Genomic DNA, 22,626 nt, shown 5'->3' with positions numbered 1-22,626 from the left:
AGCATGCCCACTTATGTAACCTGCTGGCACTGCACCTTCTTTGTCTATCCTGCACATACAAAAGGCCTAGGGAAGGACTCAGGGGGCCGAGGGCTGTCTCCTGGTAAAGCACGGCTACTGTCCCAACTGTGCCTCGCATCTTCTCTCACTTGCTGGGATTCCAAATGTGTTTCCCAGAGTCTGAGCCTCAGCCTGAAAGGACTTCAACCTATAAATCACGGGGGGGGGGGGGGGGGGGTGGCACAGACATGCAGACCGTAGCAGAGAAGTTCAGTGAATTGTGGTTCAAGTCAAGACCCTGAGTACTCTTTCTTTTCCTCCCCTGCTGAAATCATAGTCCCTCTACCATGCAGCTCATGGAAAAGACAAGGCCCTTGATGTATGCCTCTCTCCTGTCTACCTGAGCCCCTCTACCAGAGCTCAGGAAACAGGCTTCTGTTTTCTCTAAAGCTAGTCCCGCCTCAGTCCTTCTAGGACTATTGAAATCACTTCTTCCAATTTCCCCTCATTCTCTAGCATGAACTGAAGTTTCCTTGTTTCCCTTCTAAGTCTTGGCTGTTACTGCTCTCTCCTGCTCATTACTGGTCACTGGTGTATAAGTATCTCCCAACCTTAGCCCCCGGCCTCCCTCTCTCCCACTGAGCTCCTTTATTGATTAATTTTCCCAATTTCTGTAGGCAAAGCCAAAATGGACACATGATTTCGAGTTCTCATCGCTATTTCACCCCAGGTTTCCAACTCCAAACAGCTTAATTTAGACGTCTTGTCCTTATACACACCTGTCTAGAATACATTTCTCCAGCTTTACACACCACAGACTTGTCCACCACCACCCTGGTTTATCTCCTCATGCCACAGGTCTCCTAGGACTCCAGTTATAAACCTTCAAGCTGCTGGTGATCGTCCCCCATCCTCAATGTCCAACTGTCATTACCCACCTGTTCTGAAATGATTCAAGTCTTCATTATCTAATTCTTTAATCATATCACATAACAATTATATGATAAATGATTAAAATCCATTTTCCTTTCAATTGTCAGTCAAGTTTGATCTTTCATCTTTATTCTTGACATTAATGCTTTGATTTACCTCCCTCCTAAATGCCTAAAGCTCAGTTCTGATCGATTTAAGCACTATTTCCATATTAACCTGCTCACATATTATTTACCATTAATCAGCTCATTCAGAGGCCCACAAGTGGTCTCTATGGGATAGCTTTTCAGGTTTCTTGTCATGCGAATTCTGGGCCTGATTTTCTCTCACGCCTCTACTCTCTTCTCTGGTGGTCATATTAATTTATCGTGGTTCCCCAGCTGTTCATCTTGCTTAGGGGGCCCTGCCGCTGGTTGTGAAAGGCCCTCGTTCTATTCTTCCACCTTTCCCATGCAACTTGACCTGCAGGGGCCAGTGTCAGCCACTTTCCTGCCACCTAGCTTGGCATGATGATATAACAGTCTTTCCCCTTGTGATTCTGACTTTCTCCTCTGGATACTAAGAGGCTCTACGCCATCACCCCACATAACAATTCATTTCTCCCTCCTGACTGCTAGCAGATACTCCAAAGGTTTCCCCTAAAAAATGTTGATTGGTACAATCATGTCCCCAAAAGAGGCCAAAGAGCACCCATATGCCTTGATATAAGAGCCATCTAATAATCCCCAAACTAAGAATCCAGTGTATCTTAAATTCCACGGAAATGCAACCTGTTTCTGACTAGTAACAAATTATGACACAGTTTTAGGGAAAGGACTAGGAGGAGGCACACAAGGCACCGAGTTATAACATTGAAGGAGGTACTTGTTCCCTCACAGGTACTGACCAGCACTGCATAACCAAGAGAGTGAGGGTCACCCTAGTCCTGGCCCTGTGTACGTGAAAGAAGAAACTCTAACAGTCAAAACACAAATAAAACCAAACTAAGAGACCAATCCTAGGCAAGCTAAAGAAAAATTATTTCCCCAAGGACATTAAAAAAACAGACATGGATTTCTGGTCTATAATTACCTTCAGGACAGCAAATGGTGGCGGCAATTATGGCATTATTTAAGGAAATAAGGAAAAAAGTCTTCTTATGGAGAGAGTTTTAAAAGGGGTAGCAAGTAGCTGGGCATGGTGGTGAATGCCTGTAATCCCAGTGGCTCAGGAGGCTGTGGCAAGAGGATCGTGAGTCTGAAGTCAGCCTCAGCAACAGCAGAGCTCTAAGCAACTCAGTGAGACCTTGTCTCTAAATAAAATACAAAAAAGGGTTGGAGATGTGGCTCAGTGGTTGGGTGTCTCTGAGCTCAATCCCTGGTATCCACCCACCCCCAATAAAAGAGGAGGTAGCAAGTAGTGGATGCTCAGGATCCTCGAGAGTTGGTACTGCTATCGGGGGATGCTTCACTTCCCTGGCTTGTCCTCAACACAAACTCACTCTGGCCTCTGTTGCCTCTTTCCAATGATATTAAGAACTGAAGTTGATTTGAAGTTAACAAGGATGAGACAAGGCACCACTCAATCTAGAAAGAATTCTCATGGGAAGACTGAAACGTGCTAGAGAAATGCACTAGGAAAAAATGAAAATTCTTACATCTTCCTTGTACTTTTATAAGTTTCAACACTTTTCTCTTAAATTCTTTTTACTTTCTTCTTGCATTAATCTTTTACTTTATAAGTGAGAGGGGATCCCAACATTCTACTGATATAATTATATTTCACATGCCTGAATTTACCAAAATGAAGGGGAAAGATTTTTTTTTAAAGTTGCTAAATATTCTGATATTTTTAGTTTCTTAAAATGTGTATTGAATTTCCATACAGAAAATGAAAATTATGATAGGAGTATTAAATGTCTTTGAAGGAATTTTTTTTCTCTATGCTAAGTATTCTCAAGTCAGAAAAATATGCTGAGAAAAGTAAGAACCAGAAAGAGAAATGAATGGCTTTCCTGAGAATGTAGAAGTGATGAAGCTCTTGTGACAACTCCTTGGAAAATGGTCAAGAACAAATCCTTTTTGGAGCAAGGAAAAAGGCACCCTGAGTCCCTAATGACCTTCCTGCCCATGTATCATGAGTCTTTAACAGGATCCAAATTCTCCTCTGGCACCAATGGAACATCCTTCTGAGTCACTTTCTGAATATGCTGACACCAGTGGAGTCATGTGACATCATGAGGAAATGCTGTATTGCTAAGTGTAATCGTGTCATATTTCAAATGTCAGTACATGTGGATGTGTAGGTGGTCCAAATAACATATGCGTATTTTGACACTAAGGATCACAGAACTTATTGTCAATAGAAAATAAAAAAGGGGAGGGGAGAGGGAGAGAGAGATTGCTCTATGTACTGAGGCTGAAAGAGACTTTAATGGCTCATCTAATTCAATCCTCCATACTTAAGAAGGATTAGCATTAAACCACAGCAACCCATTAGAAATCACCCCTCTTCTGAACTAACTCTTGAGAAAAAAATTCTAAACCTCCTGTAGAGTTTAGGGAAAAAATAAAACAAATAAAAAGGAGATTTATGACACTAATGATCAACTAGACAAAGCCATATAAAGAAAAAATGTCCTACCAAATCATAAAGGACAAGATATAAGCAGAGAGAAGAACATGGCTGCCAGAGAAGAGGCAGCACATACAATGCCTCCGTGGTAAGGGGATCAGAGAGACTCATGAATACACCCACATGCGTCCTGCTGGGAAACTTCAAGCAAATTTCCTCTGAAAGGAGACCTTCCTGGAACTAGTAAGTTTAATAGGAGGTGTCAGATTGTCACAAAATACTGAATCTCGGCAACCCAGAGCAGGGGCACAGTCCCGCCGGGGCCGCCGAATGGCCACTGCCTACACATTGCAGTGAGCATAGGAGCGGACACTAACCGCCTGGACCCCCGCGGGCGGGCTCTGTGAACCCAAGCCGACCGCTGCCCACACGCTGCAGCATTCGTGGGAACGGTCGTTGCCTGCCTGGGTCCCCGCGAGCTGGCTCTGTGAATCGCAGCCGGCGCAGGCCACGCGCTGCATTGTTCTTGGGGACCATTGCTGCCCGCCTGGACCCCCGCGGGCGGGCCCTGTGAACCCAAGCCGACCGCCGCACACACGCTGCAGCGAGTTTAGGAGCAGGAGCAGCCTGCCTGGGTCCCCGCAGCCCGGCTTTGTGAACCGCCCACACGTAACATCGAACTTGGGAGCCGTTGCTGGCTGTCTGCCTGTCCCCCCCCCTCCCCCGGGCTGGCTTGGTGAACCTCAACCAGCCGCTGCTCACACGGCGCAGTGAACTTGGGAGCCGGCGCTGCCTGCTTGGCTGCTTGGGCCCCCGCAGACCAGCTCTGTGAACCGCCGCTGGCTACCGCCAAGCGGCCACTGCCTACACCCTTGCAGTGAGTGGGGGAGCAGGCGCTGCCTGCCCGGCCCCGAGGGCCCAACTCTGTGAAAACCTATATTCCAATAAAATAGAAGATAGTGAAGACATCAATAAATTTCTTAAGACATATGATTTGCCCAGACTGAGTCAGGAGGACACACACGATTTGAACAGACCAATATCAATGGATGAAATTGAAGAAGTAATCAAAAGACTACCAACCAAGAAAAGCCCAGGACCGGATGGGTATACAGCGGAGTTTTACAAAACCTTTAAAGAAGAATTAATACCAATACTTTTCAAGTTATTCCAGGAAATAGAAAAAGAGGGAGTCCTTCCAAATTCATTCTATGAGGCCAACATCACATTGATTCCGAAACCAGACAAAGACACATCAAAGAAAGAAAACTACAGACCAATATCTCTGATGAACCTAGATGCAAAAATCCTCAATAAAATTCTGGCGAATCGGATACAAAGACACATCAAAAAAATTGTGCACCATGATCAAGTAGGATTCATCCCTGGGATGCAGGGATGGTTCAATATACGGAAATCAATAAATGTAATTCACCATATCAATAGACTTAAAGATAAGAACCATATGATCATCTCGATAGACGCAGAAAAAGCATTCGACAAAGTACAGCATCCCTTTATGTTCAAAACATTAGAAAAACTAGGGATAACAGGAACTTACCTTGATATTGTAAAAGCTATTTACGCTAAGCCCCAGGCTAGCATCATTCTGAATGGAGAAAAACTGAAGGCATTCCCCTTAAAATCAGGAACAAGACAGGGATGCCCTCTATCACCACTTCTATTCAATATAGTTCTCGAAACACTGGCCAGAGCAATTAGACAAACGAAAGAAATTAAAGGCATAAAAATTGGAAAGGAAGAACTTAAATTATCACTATTTGCAGATGACATGATTCTATACCTAGAAGACCCAAAATGGTCTACAAAAAAACTACTAGAACTAATAAATGAATTCAGCAAAGTGGCAGGATATAAAATCAACACGCACAAATCAAAGGCATTTCTGTATATCAGCAACAAAACCTCTGAAATGGAAATAAGGAAAAGCACTCCATTCACAATATCCTCAAAAAAAATAAAATACTTGGGAATCAACCTAACAAAAGAGGTGAAAGATTTATACAATGAAAACTACAGATCCCTAAAAAGAGAAGTAGAAGAAGATCTTAGAAGATGGAAAGATATACCCTGTTCATGGATAGGCAGAACTAACATCATCAAAATGGCGATATTACCAAAAGTCTTCTATAGGTTTAATGCAATGCCAATCAAAATTCCAATGGCATTGCTTGTAGAAATAGATAAAGCAATCATGAAATTCATATGGAAAAATAAAAGACCCAGAATAGCAAAAGCAATTCTAAGCAGGAAGTGTGAATCAGGTGGTATAGCAATACCAGATTTCAAACTATACTACAGAGCAATAGTAACAAAAACAGCATGGTACTGGTACCAAAACAGGCGGGTAGACCAATGGTACAGAATAGAGGATACAGAGACTAATCCACAAAGTTACAACTATCTTATATTCGATAAAGGGGCTAAAAGCATGCAATGGAGGAAGGACAGCATTTTCAACAAATGGTGTTGGGAAAACTGGAAATCCATATGCAACAAAATGAAACTGAATCCCCTCCTCTCACCATGCACAAAAATTAGCTCAAAATGGATCAAGGACCTTGATATCAAATCAGAGACTCTGCGTATGATAGAAGAAAAAGTTGGCTACGATCTACATATTGTGGGATCAGGCTCCAAATTCCTTAACAGGACACCCATAGCACAAGAGTTAATAGCAAGAATCAATAAATGGGACTTACTTAAACTAAAAAGTTTTTTCACAGCAAGAGAAACAATAAGAGAAGTAAATCGGGAGCCTACATCATGGGAACAAATTTTTACCCCCCACACTTCAGATAGAGCCTTAATATCCAGAGTTTACAAAGAACTCAAAAAATTAGACAATAAGACAACAAATAACCCAATCAACAAATGGGCCAAGGACCTGAACAGACACTTCTCAGAGGAGGACATACAATCAATCAACAGATACATGAAAAAATGCTCACCATCTCTAGCAGTCAGAGAAATGCAAATCAAAACTACCCTAAGATACCATCTCACTCCAGTAAGATTGGCAGCCATTATGAAGTCAAATAATAACAAGTGCTGGCGGGGATGTGGGGAAAAGGGTACTCTTATACATTGCTGGTGGGACTGCAAATTGGTTCGGCCAATTTGGAAAGCAGTATGGAGATTCCTGGGAAAGCTAGGAATGGAACCACCATTTGACCCAGTTATTGCCCTTCTTGGTCTATTCCCTGAAGACCTTAAAAGAGCGTACTACAGGGATACTGCCACATCGATGTTCACAGCAGCACAATTCACAATAGCTAGACTGTGGAACCAACCCAGATGCCCTTCAATGGATGAATGGATTAAAAAAAATGTGGCATTTATACACTATGGAGTATTACGCAGCACTAAAAAATGACAAAATCATGGAATTTGCAGGGAAATGGATGGCATTAGAGCAGATTATGCTCAGTGAAGCTAGCCAATCCCTAAAAAACAAATACCAAATGTCTTCTTTGATATAATGAGAGCAACTAAGAATAGAGTAGGGAGGAAGAGCAGGAAGAAAAGATTGACATTAAACAGAGGCACGAGATGGGAGGGAAAGAGAGAGAAAAGTGGAATTGCATGGAAATGGAAAGAGACCCTCATTGTTATAAAAAACTACATAAAAGAGGTTGTGAGGGGAATTGGAAGAAAAATAAGGAGAGAAATGAATTACAGTAGATGGGATAGAAAGAGAAGATGGGGGAGAGGGGGATAGTAGAGGATAGGAAAGGTAGCAGAATACATCAGTCACTAGTATGGCATTATGTAAAAATGTGAATGTGTAACCTATGTGATTCTGCAATCTGTATTTGGGGTAAAAATGGGAGTTCATAACTCACTTGAAACTATTGTTCGAAGTATGATATGTCAAGAGCTTTGTAATGTTGTGAACAACCAATAAAAAAAAAATTAAAAAAAAAAGATATAAGCAGAATGCTTGTGTGCTGCTACTTTACAATTTCCAGGGATTATTTATATGTCATAAAATTCACTTGCTGTAATTGTAAAATGCAATGATTTTTAATGAGCAAATTTAATAAATTAATTTAAATGATTGTGCAATCATCATTACAATCCAGTCATAGAACATTTCCATTACCCAAATCAACTCCTTCAAGCATATTTTGCAATCAATTTCTGCTCCAAAAAACCATGCAGATACATCCTGTCTCTATAGGTTTGACTTTTCTGAACATTTCACATAAAATGGCATAATACTATATGCATTCTTTTGTGACTGGTTTCTTTCACTTAATGTTTCTGAGACTCATCCATGTCATACCAATGTATTAGTAGCTAATTTCTTATTGTTGAAATATTTGTGTGTGTGTTTGTGTGTGTGTGTGTGTGCGCGCACGCGCGCGTGCACGAGCATCTTATTTAACCATTAGCCAACAAAGTTACATTTAGATTGTTTCTAGTTTCGAGCTGTTATGAATAACGCTGTTATAAACACCGATGTGTTTATAACATTAGTTATTCTATTAGTCTATTAGTCTCCTTCTATTAGTCTCCTTCTATTTTCATAAGATCCTCCCATTTTAATCAATAAGTGGGTGGCATCAAATTAGGCTTCTGGTAGACAAATATTTTCATTTCTTTTAATTGAATTCTTAAGACTAGAATTGATGCATTGTAATTCCATTTAAGTTTGACATTTTTTTAAAATACCAAACTTTTCCAAAGTGGTTGCATACATATCAACCAACAATTTATGAGGGTTCTAGTTTCTCCACATCCTCACTTTCAGTTTATTTGTGTCTCTGAATCTAAGGTATGTTTCTTGTAGATAGAATATAGTTTTTAATCCAATCTGGGTTTTTTTGAGTGGGATATTTAGTCCATTCACATTTAATGTAATTATTGATGGCTGCTAGCAATAAATTTGTCTTTATTTGAAAGTCTTTATTTCTCTTTCATATTTGAAGCTCAGTTTTTCTGATCAAAGTTGATAGGCTTTTCTTGTAGCATGCTGAATGTGTCATCCTACTTTCTTCTGGCTTCCTATTTTTACTGTTGCATTGTAATTATACATCATAGTGGGATTCATTATGCCATATTCCTACATACACATAATTTGATCAATATCATTCCCCAGTACCATCTCTTTCCCTCCCCTTCTCCACAAATCCACTTGCTCTACTCATCTCCTTGCTGTTATTTTTATTACTAATTAAATTAGTGTATCATAATTTTATACACACACATAGGGTTTATTATATTAGTATAGTGGTACAGCATAGTCTGGTAGATTTAATTCCATAGTACTTCCCTATGTCTTTCCCTTCTCCCTCCCTCCCTCTCAATCTCCTTCCTCCATTCTATTAGTCTCCTTCTATTTTCATAAGATCTTCCCATTTTAATCAATAAGTAGGTGACATCAAATTAGAAAGCTTCTTTATAGCTAAGGAAATAAGGATATGAACAGAGCACCTCCAGAATAGGAAAATATCTTTGCCGTCTACTCTTCCAACAGGGGATCAATATCCATTATATATAAAGAACAAAAAAACTTAATACCAAAATAATTAATAACCCAATCAATAAAAGGACAAAAGATCTAAATAGATACTTCTCAAAAGAAAAAACACAAATGTCCTCCATTGTTTCTGATGAGAAGTCAGTTATTAATTGTATTGTTTTCTTAAATGTTAAATCATTTTCTCTTGCTGCTGTTAGGATTACTTCATCTTTTAGCAGCTTGATTACAATTTGTCTAGGTAAGTTTCTCTTTTTGATTGTTCTTATAATGAGCTTTTTAGATAGGTAAATTAACATTTTCATCAGATGGGGTATTTCAGCAATTATTTCTTTAAATGTTTCATCTATTCCATCTCCTCTTCTTCTGGGATTGTTACTACACATATGTTGATACACTTGATATCTCACAGGTCTCTGAGGCTCTGTTCACTTTTTTTTCCAATTAAAAAAATCTTTGTTCTTTAGGTCGAATAATTTATTTTGTTCCACCTTCCAGTTCACTTATTCTTTCTTTTGCCATCTCAAATCTGGTTTTGAGTCCATATAGAGAATTTTTATTTCAGTTATACTTTTCAAATCCAGAATTTCCATCTGGATCTTTTTTTAAAAAAGATTTATTGAAATTCTGTGTTCATTGAGTGTTTCCTTTGACTCTTTAAACATGGCTGCCTCTCAATTTCTGAACATATTTAAATAGGTGTTTTACAGTGTTTTTCAGCTAAATCCTCCATCAGAGGACAGAGGCTCAGAGCTAGTTCCTATGGGCTGCTCTTTTCCCACATAATGTCTAGATGTTTTGTGAATTCTGGGCAATTTAATTAGTACTCTGAATTCTGATTTTTCCCCCAGGGGAGTTGTTGCTATTGTTTTTCTTATTTAATAATTTTCCTAAGTCTGTGATATTTGTCTCCCACATAAGGTAGAGTTGCTGATGCCTCTACAAAATTTAGTTTTCTTGTTTTTATTTCTAAGTCTGATTTCTAAGGGTTATCCCCTATGTGCATAGCTTAGTGTTCTGTTTTGAGCTAGAAAGCTTCCCTCTGCTTCTGATTCTGTGTGTGGGCTGGGGAGCATGTGCAAACCTCAGACTGCTTTCACGTCCACCTGTGTGAGTGCTCATGGGCTCCACTGGCCAGAGATACTTGGGTATCTTGCACCTGCTCCATCTTTCCTGATCATGCACTCAGACTAAGTTCAATCTGGGTTATACGGAAAGCCATGAAGCCCCTGATAGCTCTCTCACCTCCTAGAACTACTTATTAAGTCACCAGAAAGACCTTGCTCCAAAGAGGACTATAAACTCAATCCAGTGGAAATATTGGCCTCTTCTGCTTATTTACCACTGAGTTGGCCACTTGAACTGACAATCCTCCAAAAAGAGTGAGCCCCTTCTGGAAGCAGCAGCAAGCCTGTTAGTTTTCAGTTTACCCTACCTGGTTGAACCATCACCCTAACAGTGCTGGAGGGGAGGAGGGGAATGGGATCAAGATGGTCAAGAACGCCATAAATCAATTCTGTTCCTACCCCAAGCTTAGTAATTTCCAAGAACAAATGCTTCTGAGTCTGTTACTACTAACTGACTTTAGTTCTAGAGCATGAAAATGGATGTTTTTGACAACATTTCTTCCATCTTCCCATTTACTTTGGGGGAAGAAGTTTTGTCAACCTCCTCACTCTCTGATGCTGGAAAACAATATCTCAAGCATTCTTTACATTCTTCAGAATTGAAATCATGAAAGCTATCAAAATGTAGACCAAGTAGGTGGAAATATCACTATAAAATTTAATTTTCAAAGAAAAATGTGGGGTTGGGGTTGTGGCTCAGTGGTAGAGTGCTTGCCAGGCATGTGTGAGACATTGGGTTCGATTCTCAGTACTGCATATAAATAAATAAAATAAAGGTCCATTGATTATATATATATATATTTTTTTTAAATAAAAAATTTGCTTTTCCCCCCTGTGAAAAATTTAAAAACCTTTTCCCTCAAATAAAGATGACCAAAGGCACAAGTTTCAATTATTATTTCATTAGATTAGATTAATTAGAAAATCTCACTCCTCAGAAGCAGCACCTAAGGCCCTGACCTTGACTCCTCCATATACATGAGGGAAATGAAATAGGCCTGTGGAAAGACGTTAGTCTCAAAGCACTCTGGTTAAGATGGTGCCTCCCACAACTGGTTTTCTGCTCTTGTTCCTTCACAATTTACTCACTTCTTTCTCTTACACTTCAGCCGTGGTTAATCAGATACACAAAGACCCTTCTCCTAACAGTCTCTTTTTGGAAGGTTTCATTGAAGCCTTCAGACCCGGCCATTTGTTGATTTTCCTTCTTCTGTCTCCAAGACAGGGTGGGGGCTCTTAGGTAAGTCACTTGAGCTCTGGACCCCCTCACAGGCTTGGGAAGGAAAACGAACTGCCCCATATCTCTGGACCCCAGTTTCTTAGATGTTGGACAAAACACTAGAGTTTTAGTGTTGATGAAACCTCTTATTTTCCCATGGGCAAATTAAAGCTCTGGGAAATGAAGGGCCTACGCATGGTCACCTTCCACAAGTGTGATAAAAATTTAATATGTCATGCTGATAAAATAGGCAAAAGGCCTCAAAAACTGTTATCTGAATAAGTACCAGGCTCAGGGAAGGTGACTAGCAATGCTTTCCTGAAGATCTAACTTACATTCCCCAGACTCTGAGAAGACTGGCTACATAGCCTCTTGGGACAGACTTTCCCACCCCTCCCCCTTCCCTCTTACCTGAGCAAAGAAAATCCAGGCTGCACACTGTCCTGGGGCCAGAAGGCTCTTTAGTTTCACTGTAGTGAACATGAGAAAGAAACCTAAAAATCCACTGGAAGGAGAAAAATATTCTTTTGTTAGTGATACTGTCTTCCTTGAGCCATTAGCTGACTCCATTTTAGTGGCCAGTTCCTAATTATTGCATGACCTCTGTCACATCTGTGTTTCCTAGTGATTTTTGAACAAAAATAGAAAAAAATCGAAGTCCATGAAGCTCTATTTTTCAAAGAGGCTATGATGAGAACATGTCATCAGAGGTAGGGAGAGGTACAGAAATTTGGGAGGTCTCTGGCTAAATCATAAAAGAAAAAAAACATAGCAAACAATACCACTGCTCCTCCCCGTTATTATTTCTGGAACACAGTACTTGCCAAGATAGAACCTCAATTTCTTTCAAGAAAACAAACCGTCAAAGGGAAACTCTCCAGGTGTTAGCAAGGGTCTGGACTGGGCCCTGGGCTCAAGGTAAGAATCTGAAGGCTGGTTCCAACAACACATGTGGCAAAGCCAGAAGCCCAAAGCCAGACAGATCTTCATAGAAGCTATGCTTGGAATGATGCCCAAACACCTGTGTGTGAACTGAGAGAGCCTCACCCACAGGAGCCTGACGGTGGAGCAGCATTCAGAGGTCTGGACCAGCAAGGGTACCGTCACCGCAGGACCCGTGCAGCAGGTCCCATGCTGGAACCATATTCAAAAGTGTCACTGTGTGGTCAGGACCAAAGCTCTCAACTCCTCCTCGCAATTGGAGGTAGGACAACTGGGGAAGAGATGAGGCAGAGAGACTGCAAGAGACAGAGACTGACTTCTTGCATATGTGTTCAAGTGGTAGCTTGAGTGTGGCTTTTATTTTAAATTGAAAATTCATAAATAAATGATATGATTTTAGTTGTACCCCAAGCTAGAGAGCTATATTTCATTTGTTCCTCCGGAGTCTGGAGTGCCATATTTCCCTCTGACTTTTATTATAGACGCTGGTGTGTGGCTTCAACCCTCACACCAATCAGGTGTCTGGAAGCAGGCTGAACTGAACCAAATACACCTAGGACCAAATTTCACAGAATTGTGTACTTTCACTTCATTAGATTAGACTAGTTTCATAGCCACATTCTTGGGGCAGCACCAGGGACAGGCATTAGGTTTCCCCTGTGTATTTCTGTGGCTTTGGCCCTGATCACCTGCAAAGTCTATTCAGATTTGCATCGGCAGTTATGGGAGACTGGACAGCTGTGGATTGAGTTATCAAGCCTCACACCCAAAAGGCAAGGAGGCCACTGTGGGTAAGACTTACCCAATTAGATCAAGCAGCCTGGACTTCTATTCTTAGCTGTATTCATTGACCCTCATGACCTTGACCAAATCCCCCTTTTTCTTGCCTGGGTTCTGTTGAGGCATAAGGAATAAGCATAGCAGTCCTCATTCAATCTTATGGACCAGAGACTTTAGATCAGAAAGGTTACTTTCTCCAAAGTCTTACTTTATTAACAAGGAAATTGAGGCACAAGTACAATTAGAATCCAGGTCTCCATGGCTCTTCAAACCTCACCAAGGAGATGTGTTCTTGACCAGCCAGACAGAGTGAGAGCTTCCAGGTGCCCAAGATCATGAGGATGGAAGTGGACAGCGAGGTAGCCTGTGCTCCGTGGCTCCTCTTGGTGACTTCCACCCTCACCCCAGGCAGGACCTCCTGAAGGTGAAACTCTCAGTCTGAGATACAGACAAGGAGAAGACACTGAAATGACATGGGGAAACTGGACCCATTCTTTAAAAAGTCACCAAGGGGGCTGGGGCTGGGGCTCAGCGATAGTGCACTTGACTGGCATGTGTGAGGTACTGGGTTCGATTCTCAGTACTGCATATAAATAAAGGTCTATCAACAACTAAAATATAAAAATAAAAAATAAAAAAAAGACACCAAGCCAGGAGGCAAAATGTAACAGTTAAATCCACTCAAAGATTTCCAAATCTTTAAAATAAAAACACCTGAAGTATCATGTTGGGTTATGAGAAAGCTGCAGACTAGCGGGGCAGAAGTAAAGCAAGAATGTGATTCCACAAAGACACACCAATGCGCTGGGAACATACTGCTCCGTTCCAAATAATAAACAACTGTAGACCTCCCCTTCCCTGCCGCTTGCTCAGGCTGCCAAATAGTCACATTCAAAGAGAAGCCAATCCACAGGCCCCGGCTGCTCTATGACACAGGAATCCCAGCTAACGGACAAGTGAACAGGCCAAATCAAATTGACAGGAACTGGCAAGATGCATTCTGTGACAGAGCTCCCTGGAACTTTTCTGAGGGTGATAAAATCAAATGTAGAGACAAATTATAACATTGATTCTTTCTTTTCCTTTACCCTAATGTGCTTGAGGAGCAGGAAAAAACCCCATCAGAAATAGTAACGGGGTTGGGCCTGTGGCTCAGTGGTAGAGTGCTTGCCTTGCACATGTGAGGCACTGGGTTCCATCCTCAGCACCATAAATAAATAAATAAATAAACAAATAAATAAATGTATTGTGTCCATCTACAAATAAAAAAAATAGTATCTATCCACATATCCATTTTTTACCTCTATGAAAAGACTCACTGCTTCACAAGGTACCATTTTATGTGTAGGAATGGATGGTCTGGCTTTTACATAGCAATTGTTCATAGTTTGTTAACATCTTACTTGTAGGTGACTTGAACAGTTAATAATAATGGCCACCATTTATTGGGCCAGGCTTAGGACTTTATATATTATAATTTGATCTGATATATACAAAAAGCCCTATATTGGTATTATTTTTCCATTTTTACAGATGAGAAAACTAAGACTTAGAAGAGTTGGTGTAACCTGCCCAAAGTTAGTAAGTAGTAGTTCTGGGGCTCAGCCCAAGTCCGCTCTTCCCACTGTACCAGAAATCAAGCTTTGAGACCTCCCACAGACGTTTTCCCCTTCTCAGGATTGCCGCCAGAAAAGGTGGGAATGAACTTCTGTGTGTCTGGATAAATCCATCTGATTCGACTATATCCCCAACTCCTTGCCAAGGTCAAATACTAATGATCACCTTGTTGTCTAGACATCTAGTCACTGATTTCTACAATTTGTTTCTAAAAGTTTCAGGATTCAATGGCGGTTTCTAGGGTCTGCCTTTGGGAGTAAAAGGGAGGTCCAAGTGGAAGCTGAGCGGGTGGGCTTCTGGAACCAAATTTTCCCTTGAACTGAATCAGCTATATCAGTTTAATATATTAAAGTTCTGGCTGGGAGCGGTGGTGCACACTCATAATCCCAGTGACTCAGGAAGCCGAGACAGAAATATTGCAAATTTGAGGAGTGCCTGGGCAACTTAGTAAGATCCTATCTAAAGATTAAAAATAAGCCGGGAGCAGTGGCACACACCTGTAATCCCAGTGGTGTGGGAGGCTGAGGCAGGAGGATGGCTAGTTCAAAGCCAGCCTCAGCAACAGGGAGGTGCTAAGCAACTCAGTGAGATCCTGTCTCTAAATAAAATACAAAATAGGGCTGGAGATGTGGCTCAGTGGTCAAGTGCCCCTGAGTTCAAATCTGAGTAACCAAAAAACTGAAAAATAAATAAATAACTAAAGATAAAAAATAATTTTTAAAAAGGACTAGGGATGTACCTCAGTGGTAGATTGCCCCTGGATCTGATTCCCAAAACCACAAAATATATTAAAATATATATATTATATATATTGATATGTAAGATAAAAATTGCAAACTTTTTTTTTTTTTTGGTGCTGGGGATTGAACCCAGTGGTGCTCCAACACCTAAGCTACATTCCCAGCCCTTTCTATTTATTATTTTGACACAGGGTCTAACTTTCCCAGGTTGGCCTTGAACTTGGGATCCTCCTGCCTCAGCCTCCCTTGTTGCTGGGATTATAGGTGCGCACCACCACATTTTTCAAAAAGAAAAATATATATTTACATACTTTGAAATTTATATACATTATTATATAATATGTAACTTATATGTATATATATATATATATTTTTTTTAAAGTCCTCTATGAGATTTGCTTATGAAGGGAAAAGAGTGGGGGAAGCCCCACTCTTCAGCACATTTGAAAACCACCACCCTGGCTGAGTGACATCTGCAGGGCAGGGGTCCTTGTTGCACATGGTCAGCCCTGAGTATCTTTGGGTGCCAGGAACAACCTGCAGGGGATGAGCAGGCTGCTTCCCACTGCACCCACCACCACTGGCTTCTGCCACTTATTCCTATGACTCGCAGTGACCCTGAACTTCACAAAGTCATAGCTGATTGCACAGAAAGCATACACATTAGTAAGTTCAACATTACCTGGCACAGCAGCTGCCATGGAATCTGTAGAAATACAGGAACGGGAAGTCCAGGACGCTGAACAGGTCACCTGAGGAGCACAGCAATAGTGAAACAATGGCCCCCACAGTCCTCATGCCCTTATGCCCCTCTTCCAGCTGCCCCAGGAAACACAAGGCAAAGGTCTTGGGCACAGCAGGCCCTGCACACTGAGCAATCTCACTCTGGCATTCCTAGGGATTCTGTTACTGGCGCTGCTTTCTAATAAGATAATAACAACAACAATGATGTCGTAGCAAGAGCATCTTCACACACAGACCCACATTAAAAGCTTTCTGTCTTTATCTCTGCCCATCCTTGTAACAACTCAATGGGATTCTCTAGACCCCATTTTAACTGGTGTGCAGAGAAGTTAAGGGAGAGTCTAAGACTGCATACTTCTTGAACTGTGGGGCCAGGATGTGCACCCCAGTTAATTCGAACTCTAAAACCTTTTCTCTTCACCAGGAAGCCATCCCTGCACAAGGGAGGGTGTGGTAGGGGAAAGTCTCTTAAGATTCTTTTCAATTTTTCTGTTTTATGTCTAAAAAAAAGATTGTGAATGCATTCTCCTGACATCTTTTTGCATTTTCGTATTTAATTACTGCACCAGCAGCACCGGGGCCAGACTGACTGTGCAACTCATTTCAGTTTAAGGTCCAAAGGGTACATTTATTTCTTGTGAAGTAAGTTCATTCTTTTAGTTCCACTTGGTGCAAGAGGAAATAATCACACACACTGGCGGCTTCCCTCTCTGGAATTTGAACTTGGTCACAAACAAGAAGTCAGGAGATTAAAAAAGCAGAAAGCCTTCCAAAAATGTCCTGAGAAAAGGAATTAAGCATTTCCACAGTGGATAGCTTAATCCTTCCAAATCTGGAATTTCTGAGAGTCTGCAGGAGCCTGGCCCTCCAGACCCCTGGCCCTTGGTCTGGATGTCAGTTCCGGGGGGACTGGAATGAAAGGGCTGATTTTTCTAAATATTCATGGAACATCGAATAGCAGTGGAACAGGCAGGCCATGTTTCCTCCACACTAGACCTGCTAATCAAGCATTTCAGAACCAAGACACATGGGCTTCTACATTTCCTCAGAGATATAAATGATCTCAAATGATTCAACCATCTATTGGGAAGAAAGTTCTGGATTCTATTTCTCTGAAAGATTTTTTTAAATAGTGGACCATTATCTTCATTTGTTCATGCACATACATGTGTTTAACTTAAAGGATTTCTTGGGATTGTTCATGAAGAATGATAGGAGGTGACGAGATCTTGTTCTCTTTGGGCCATCATGCCACTGAATACCTGTGCTGTCTAACCAGGAACTTGGAAATGACACCATCAGATCAAATCTCCAGCTCACGAAGGGTATAGCTGTATTGTGAGGTCCCTTTCCCTGCAGAAGGAACAGCCAAAGTAACCCTGGGGACTGGAACCTCAAGAGTGGCCAAAGCCCCCTGCTCAGGCATGCGGAAGGGATGTCCATGGAGAATTGGTTCTGTCCCTTAAGCAGCTGTTGGTTCCTGGCTCTTTCCCAATTTCCCTCTCAGTGTGAGAGGAAGTACAGCGCAGTCAGTATGATAATGAGGAATGACAGAGAGGGTGAGCAATTACGTCCAGGACCTTGAGACCCCTTAGGCTGTGCCTCCTCTTGGCACCCAGTCTTTTATCGGAAGCACTCCAGAAGGGCGAACAGGACGTATGGGCGAGTTGGCAATTTTTACAACCCGGCCGGCCCAGGCTTTGGAAGGGGTCCAAAGGGCAGAGGAATGGGAGGAATGGGAGACTGGGAGGGAGAAAAATAAGGAATAAATCACAGTTCTCAGGGAATTGTCAGATAGTAGCCCTCACCCAGATCCTGAAAATGGATCCCATAAATTGAGAGAGAAAAAAATAATAAAAGAGTCTGCCCTTACTGCTGAGCCATTTCTAACACCATCATATATTTCGCACACCGGACTTATTTGAAGTCACTCATGTCCCACCTCCTAGAGCTAGGAAATCTTTGAGAGCAGACACCCTACTCATCTCTGCAGCCACTGTGTCGCCCCTCACCTGACACAAGCAGGCCCTACTGAACACAGGACAACTATAAGGTCTGAGGATTGCTTGTTTTTCCAGGTGAGAATGTGTTTCCAGTTGGCTATATGGTCTTCAATTTCCAGTTGACTCCAGCTGCTTCTCCTTTGATGCTCCTTTTTCTTTTACTCAAGTAGCACTTTTTTTTTTTCTTTTTTGCGGTACTGGGAATTGAACCCAAGGCCTTGTGCCTGCCAGGGAAGTGCTCTTCTACTGAGCCACATCCCTGCCCTAAGGCACTTGTAAACAGAAACCCTAAACAGCAAAGATTAGTGACTCTGCCATCAATACTCCTCAAGGGGGTGCAGCATGTGGCTGGCCAGGTCCAAGTCCACCAGAGCTCAACCCAGAACCTAAAAGCATGTGCAATAACCTTCTCAAACCAACACTCTGCACCACCGAACGGCATGAGCACAAAGCCAGAGAGCTGTCAACATGCTTTGTGGCAGCAACAGAAGGTGGTGCCATCCAGTCTGAGTTGACCCATCACCGTTGTGCTCCACTGCAAACTCTGCTGATCTGAGTGGGGGACTGAATCCCACTTCTCTGAAGATCACAGAGCACAAAATTGCCATGGTGGGAGGTGTGGCCCAGTCTTGCCATGCTCCAGACTGAGATGTGAACATGGAGAGAATTTCCTCTCACCACATTTCAGTCATCAGAACTGGCAGAAGAATGAGAGGTCGGTTCCCAGGAGCGATTCCTGCTGCTTGCTTTATCTCACACAGAGGCAGCAGCACCCCAATGGCTAGGTCAGAGGCCTGTGGTCTCCTTGTTCCTCTGGTTCCTTGAAATTCTCTCTCTCAAATACCACAGTAGAGGCGCCTCCATACAAATATGAAGTGTAAGTTTTTAAGCTTAGGAAGAATCTCTCTACTACTGGTTAAAACAGTCCAAGAGGAAAGGAGGGATTCTTCTTGAGCAAGATTCTGAGAGCCTTTGACTTCTACAGGAATAGTGAGGCTAGAAGAAGTGATGGATTCTGCCCACCCTGAGGCAAGCTCAGAGTCCAGGGCATGGAGAACTGTCTACCTGATCCCACATACCCCAAAGGTTCATCTACAAGGAAGCTCGTCTTCCACTCACTCATCAGTGAGAGAGGAGAGAAGCTTAGTCTAAAGCCCTATGCAGAGACCACGGCTCACTAGAAGAGCTTAAATAAGACTGACCACATGCAGTGTTGGTGAGAGTGACAAATGGTACAAATGCTTTGGAACACTGGTACTTTTTTACAAAGTTAAAAATACATACAAGATGTATGAAGATGTGAATTTGGTGTCAACATACCTTTTATACAACCAGAGACATGATAAATTGGTGGTATAAAAGTGTATTAAGAATTGTAATGCAAAATAATAATAATAATAAAATACATACAAGACTCACTAATCCTGCTTAGCTGTTCTGTCTGCCAAAACTTTATAATCAGCTGCATATTACCATGAAAAAATGCCACTAGGAACTATCAGAGAGTTCAGGGTAATGGAATCCCAAGGAGTCTTCTAGATCCTGAGCTTCTGTCTTCTCACACATCAAATTTCTACCTTAATATCTATCTGTTTTGGTTAGCTACTCTGACAAATAATGCCAAGCACTTTACTATTCCTGGATACTTCTTTTTTTTCACATGTTTTGGAGGGGACACCATAGTGGGACCCAACGTAAGCATGACTTCTCCCTGGGGGCCTTTCTGAGCACTTTTTGAAGCCATGGGCTGCTGCTGACAGCTGCATAGGTTACGTATTGCATGACATCAGAGAGCAGGACACTGTTTATATAGACCATGCTGACTAAGGCAGCCCTGAGAATTTCTAAAGACTAATGATGCTCAAGACCTGGACAAGTTCTTTTCATTTGGATTTCAAAAGAAACTCAGTACTCTAGACAAGATTGTTTTACCACTCAATGGTCCTCATCCATGCAGGCACTCAAGAACAAACCCCACAGCTACCAAGGTTTGCAAGCAATGGCACTCCCCTGATAAGAATTGAAAGGAAAAGTAGATATATCTTTAAGGCACCTTGACACACAATTTGTAAAAGTTCTAAGAAGGCAATAAAGGTGACCTCAATGATCACATACAGAGCACCTTTATAAAAGGAACATGCCTTTATATTACCTAACACACACACAGAAGACTACATGGCTTTGCAGTGTTTCCCTGGAGTTCTCAAGGATTGAATATTGAACTTGGTACTGGTATACTTGGAAGTATCCAGCTTCTTCCGGAAGGCTGTCACCAATCTGTACCTCATTCCACACTGGCCTTCTATTAGCCTCAGATCAATATTGGCATCAGATTCGTCATATTTGGTCAGGAGCCACTTTATCTACAGGCTTCAAAGTTTCAATTCTGAGGCAATGCTTAACTTCCCGTAAGACGTGTACCTGCTGAACGATCAATGTGTAGCTGATGCAACTCCTAAGCAGCTTATGAAATTCCTCTTTGTGGGCTATAAAGCTGCTCTGTTGAGTGCCATGACAGCTGCTGTTCTCCTTGAAGGGATAGCCTTGTTGGTTTGCCTCATGCTACTGACAATAAATCTCTTGCATGAGATTTTGGTGTGTGGCTTGGTCTTTGGACTTTGTGTTCACCCTGTGAGTGTCCTTTCACCTCCCTAGGCCTTTGCAGAAGCCCTGTTATGATGGCCACTGAGGCTTGTAGGATTCCTGAGTCCTATAGCATTAGGGTATGCTTTTGCTGGGGAACCTCAGCTACTTACTGCACCAGAAGCCAAGATCTCTGCTACTAATTGGCATAAGAGGCACAGCCACTATCACTGACCCAGAAAAATTCTTCTCATAAGCTCAAATATCTAAATACAGCTTCTTCAGTGACCAGCCTCTTCAATGATCTGCCTCAGCTAGCATGAAGTCACAGTAAACCAAACTTGCAGAAAGGACTCCTTCAAGAGAAGTGTGCAAGGCTCTCTCTGAGGAAGCCCACAGGTTCCATGACTCACTTGTCCTGCTCACTGCAGATCAGTCCTCAACACTTACCATGCAATGGGTTAGAAGCCTCAGGAGAAGGAATGGGGGCAAGTATCATTTACATATTTTTATATATAAGTATTTATATATTTACATATGTATAACATTGTGTATGTGTGTATTTTTTTTCAGTGATGGGAACCAAATCCAGGGCCTCATACAAGGTAGGTAAGTGTTCTACCACTGAACTACATCCACAGCCCCTAAAAATATGATTGAAGGAAAATTAATCCTTCTAAGGATCCTCTTCTGGCATAATTAAGTTCCAAACAGGTTCTCAAATCAGAGAAATTTATTTTTCTCTACATATTTTTATTGAGATATAATTCACATACTATAAAACTTAACCCTTTAAAGTATACCTTTTGATGGGCATGGTGGCGCATGCCACCCAGTGACTCAGGAGCCTGAGCAGGAGGATGATGAGTTCAAAGCCAGCCTCAGCAACTTAGAGAGGCCCTAAGCAACTTAGTAAGACCCTGTCTCAAAATAAAAAATAGAAAGGGCTGGGGATGTGGCTCAGTGGTTGTGTACCTCTGGGTTCAATCCCTGGTACTAAAATAAATAAATAAACAAATAAAGTGTACTTTTCTGTGGTTTATAATATATTCACAGAACTATGTAATGATATGGTTTCCATATGTGGTGTTCCCCCAAACTGTTGTCCCATATGTAAGACGGTACAAGAATGTTCAGAGGTAAAATAATTGGGTTATGAGAGCCTAACTTTATCAGTGCCTTAATTCACTGATATGGATTAAATGGGTGGAAATTGTTGGCAGGTAGGGTGTGGCTGGAGAAGGTGGGTCACTGGGGGCATGGCTTTGGGATTTAAACTTTGCTCCTGGTGAGTGAAGTTCTCTCTGCTTCCTGATTGCCAGGTCCTGAGCTGCTTTCCTCTGCCACACTGTTCCGCCATGATGTTCTGACTCACCTCAGGCCCAAAGGTATGGAGCCAGCTGGCTATGAACTGAGACCTCTGAAACTGTGAGCTCCATATAAACTTTTCTCCCTTTAAAACTGTTCTTGTCAACTGTTTTGGTCACAGCAGCAAAAAATCTAGCTAAAACATGCAAGCATCACCATTATCCAATTCCAGAACATTGTATCCCCTCATAAAAGAGATTGATGCAAATTTTAAATTATTCTTCTGTCTAAACTATTCAACAATATTAGGTGGCTGACCATTTTGTGTTCCCAAAGAGTAACAATGCATGAAGATATTCTTATATGGGCCTAAAAATTTAGTAATAACTCAAGGTGAAAAGTTGGACTTTTCAGATAAACTATTACCAACAACCACCATGCTTGGAAACTGGTGGAGAAAATGCTTCCCACATCAAGAGAAGTTCTAGAAATAAATCAGGAATGTCCTACAAAAGTATTCACTTGCTTGAGACACTTTATAATAAAGTATAGAAACAGTGAAAAAAACAGT

At 41.6% G+C, this 22,626-nt stretch overlaps 1 protein-coding gene across 8 annotated transcripts in view; it reads right to left on the bottom strand.

Annotated features, from left to right (window-relative positions):
* Positions 1–22,626, bottom strand: part of Slc35d4 (solute carrier family 35 member D4) — a 120,973-nt gene that overhangs the window by 38,988 nt on the left and 59,359 nt on the right. For 4 of the 8 annotated variants that reach the window (XM_078030263.1, XM_078030265.1, XM_078030266.1 and 1 more), the window contains 2 exons: positions 16,100–16,169; positions 11,750–11,808 (listed from right to left, as the gene is read on the bottom strand). In XM_078030263.1, the coding sequence (XP_077886389.1) occupies positions 11,750–11,808; positions 16,100–16,169 (129 nt within the window). Of the gene's footprint in view, positions 1–11,749; positions 11,844–16,099; positions 16,170–22,626 lie in introns of all 8 variants that reach the window. The other 4 variants (XM_078030264.1, XM_078030262.1, XM_078030261.1 and 1 more) reach the window with 2 other exon arrangements.

The sequence above is a fragment of the Ictidomys tridecemlineatus genome, chromosome 13, assembly GCF_052094955.1.
Source record: "Ictidomys tridecemlineatus isolate mIctTri1 chromosome 13, mIctTri1.hap1, whole genome shotgun sequence".
NCBI classification, from domain to species: domain Eukaryota; kingdom Metazoa; phylum Chordata; class Mammalia; order Rodentia; family Sciuridae; genus Ictidomys; species Ictidomys tridecemlineatus.
Note: the sequence above shows the minus strand (reverse complement) of the source record. Positions and strands in the feature narration are given on the sequence as shown.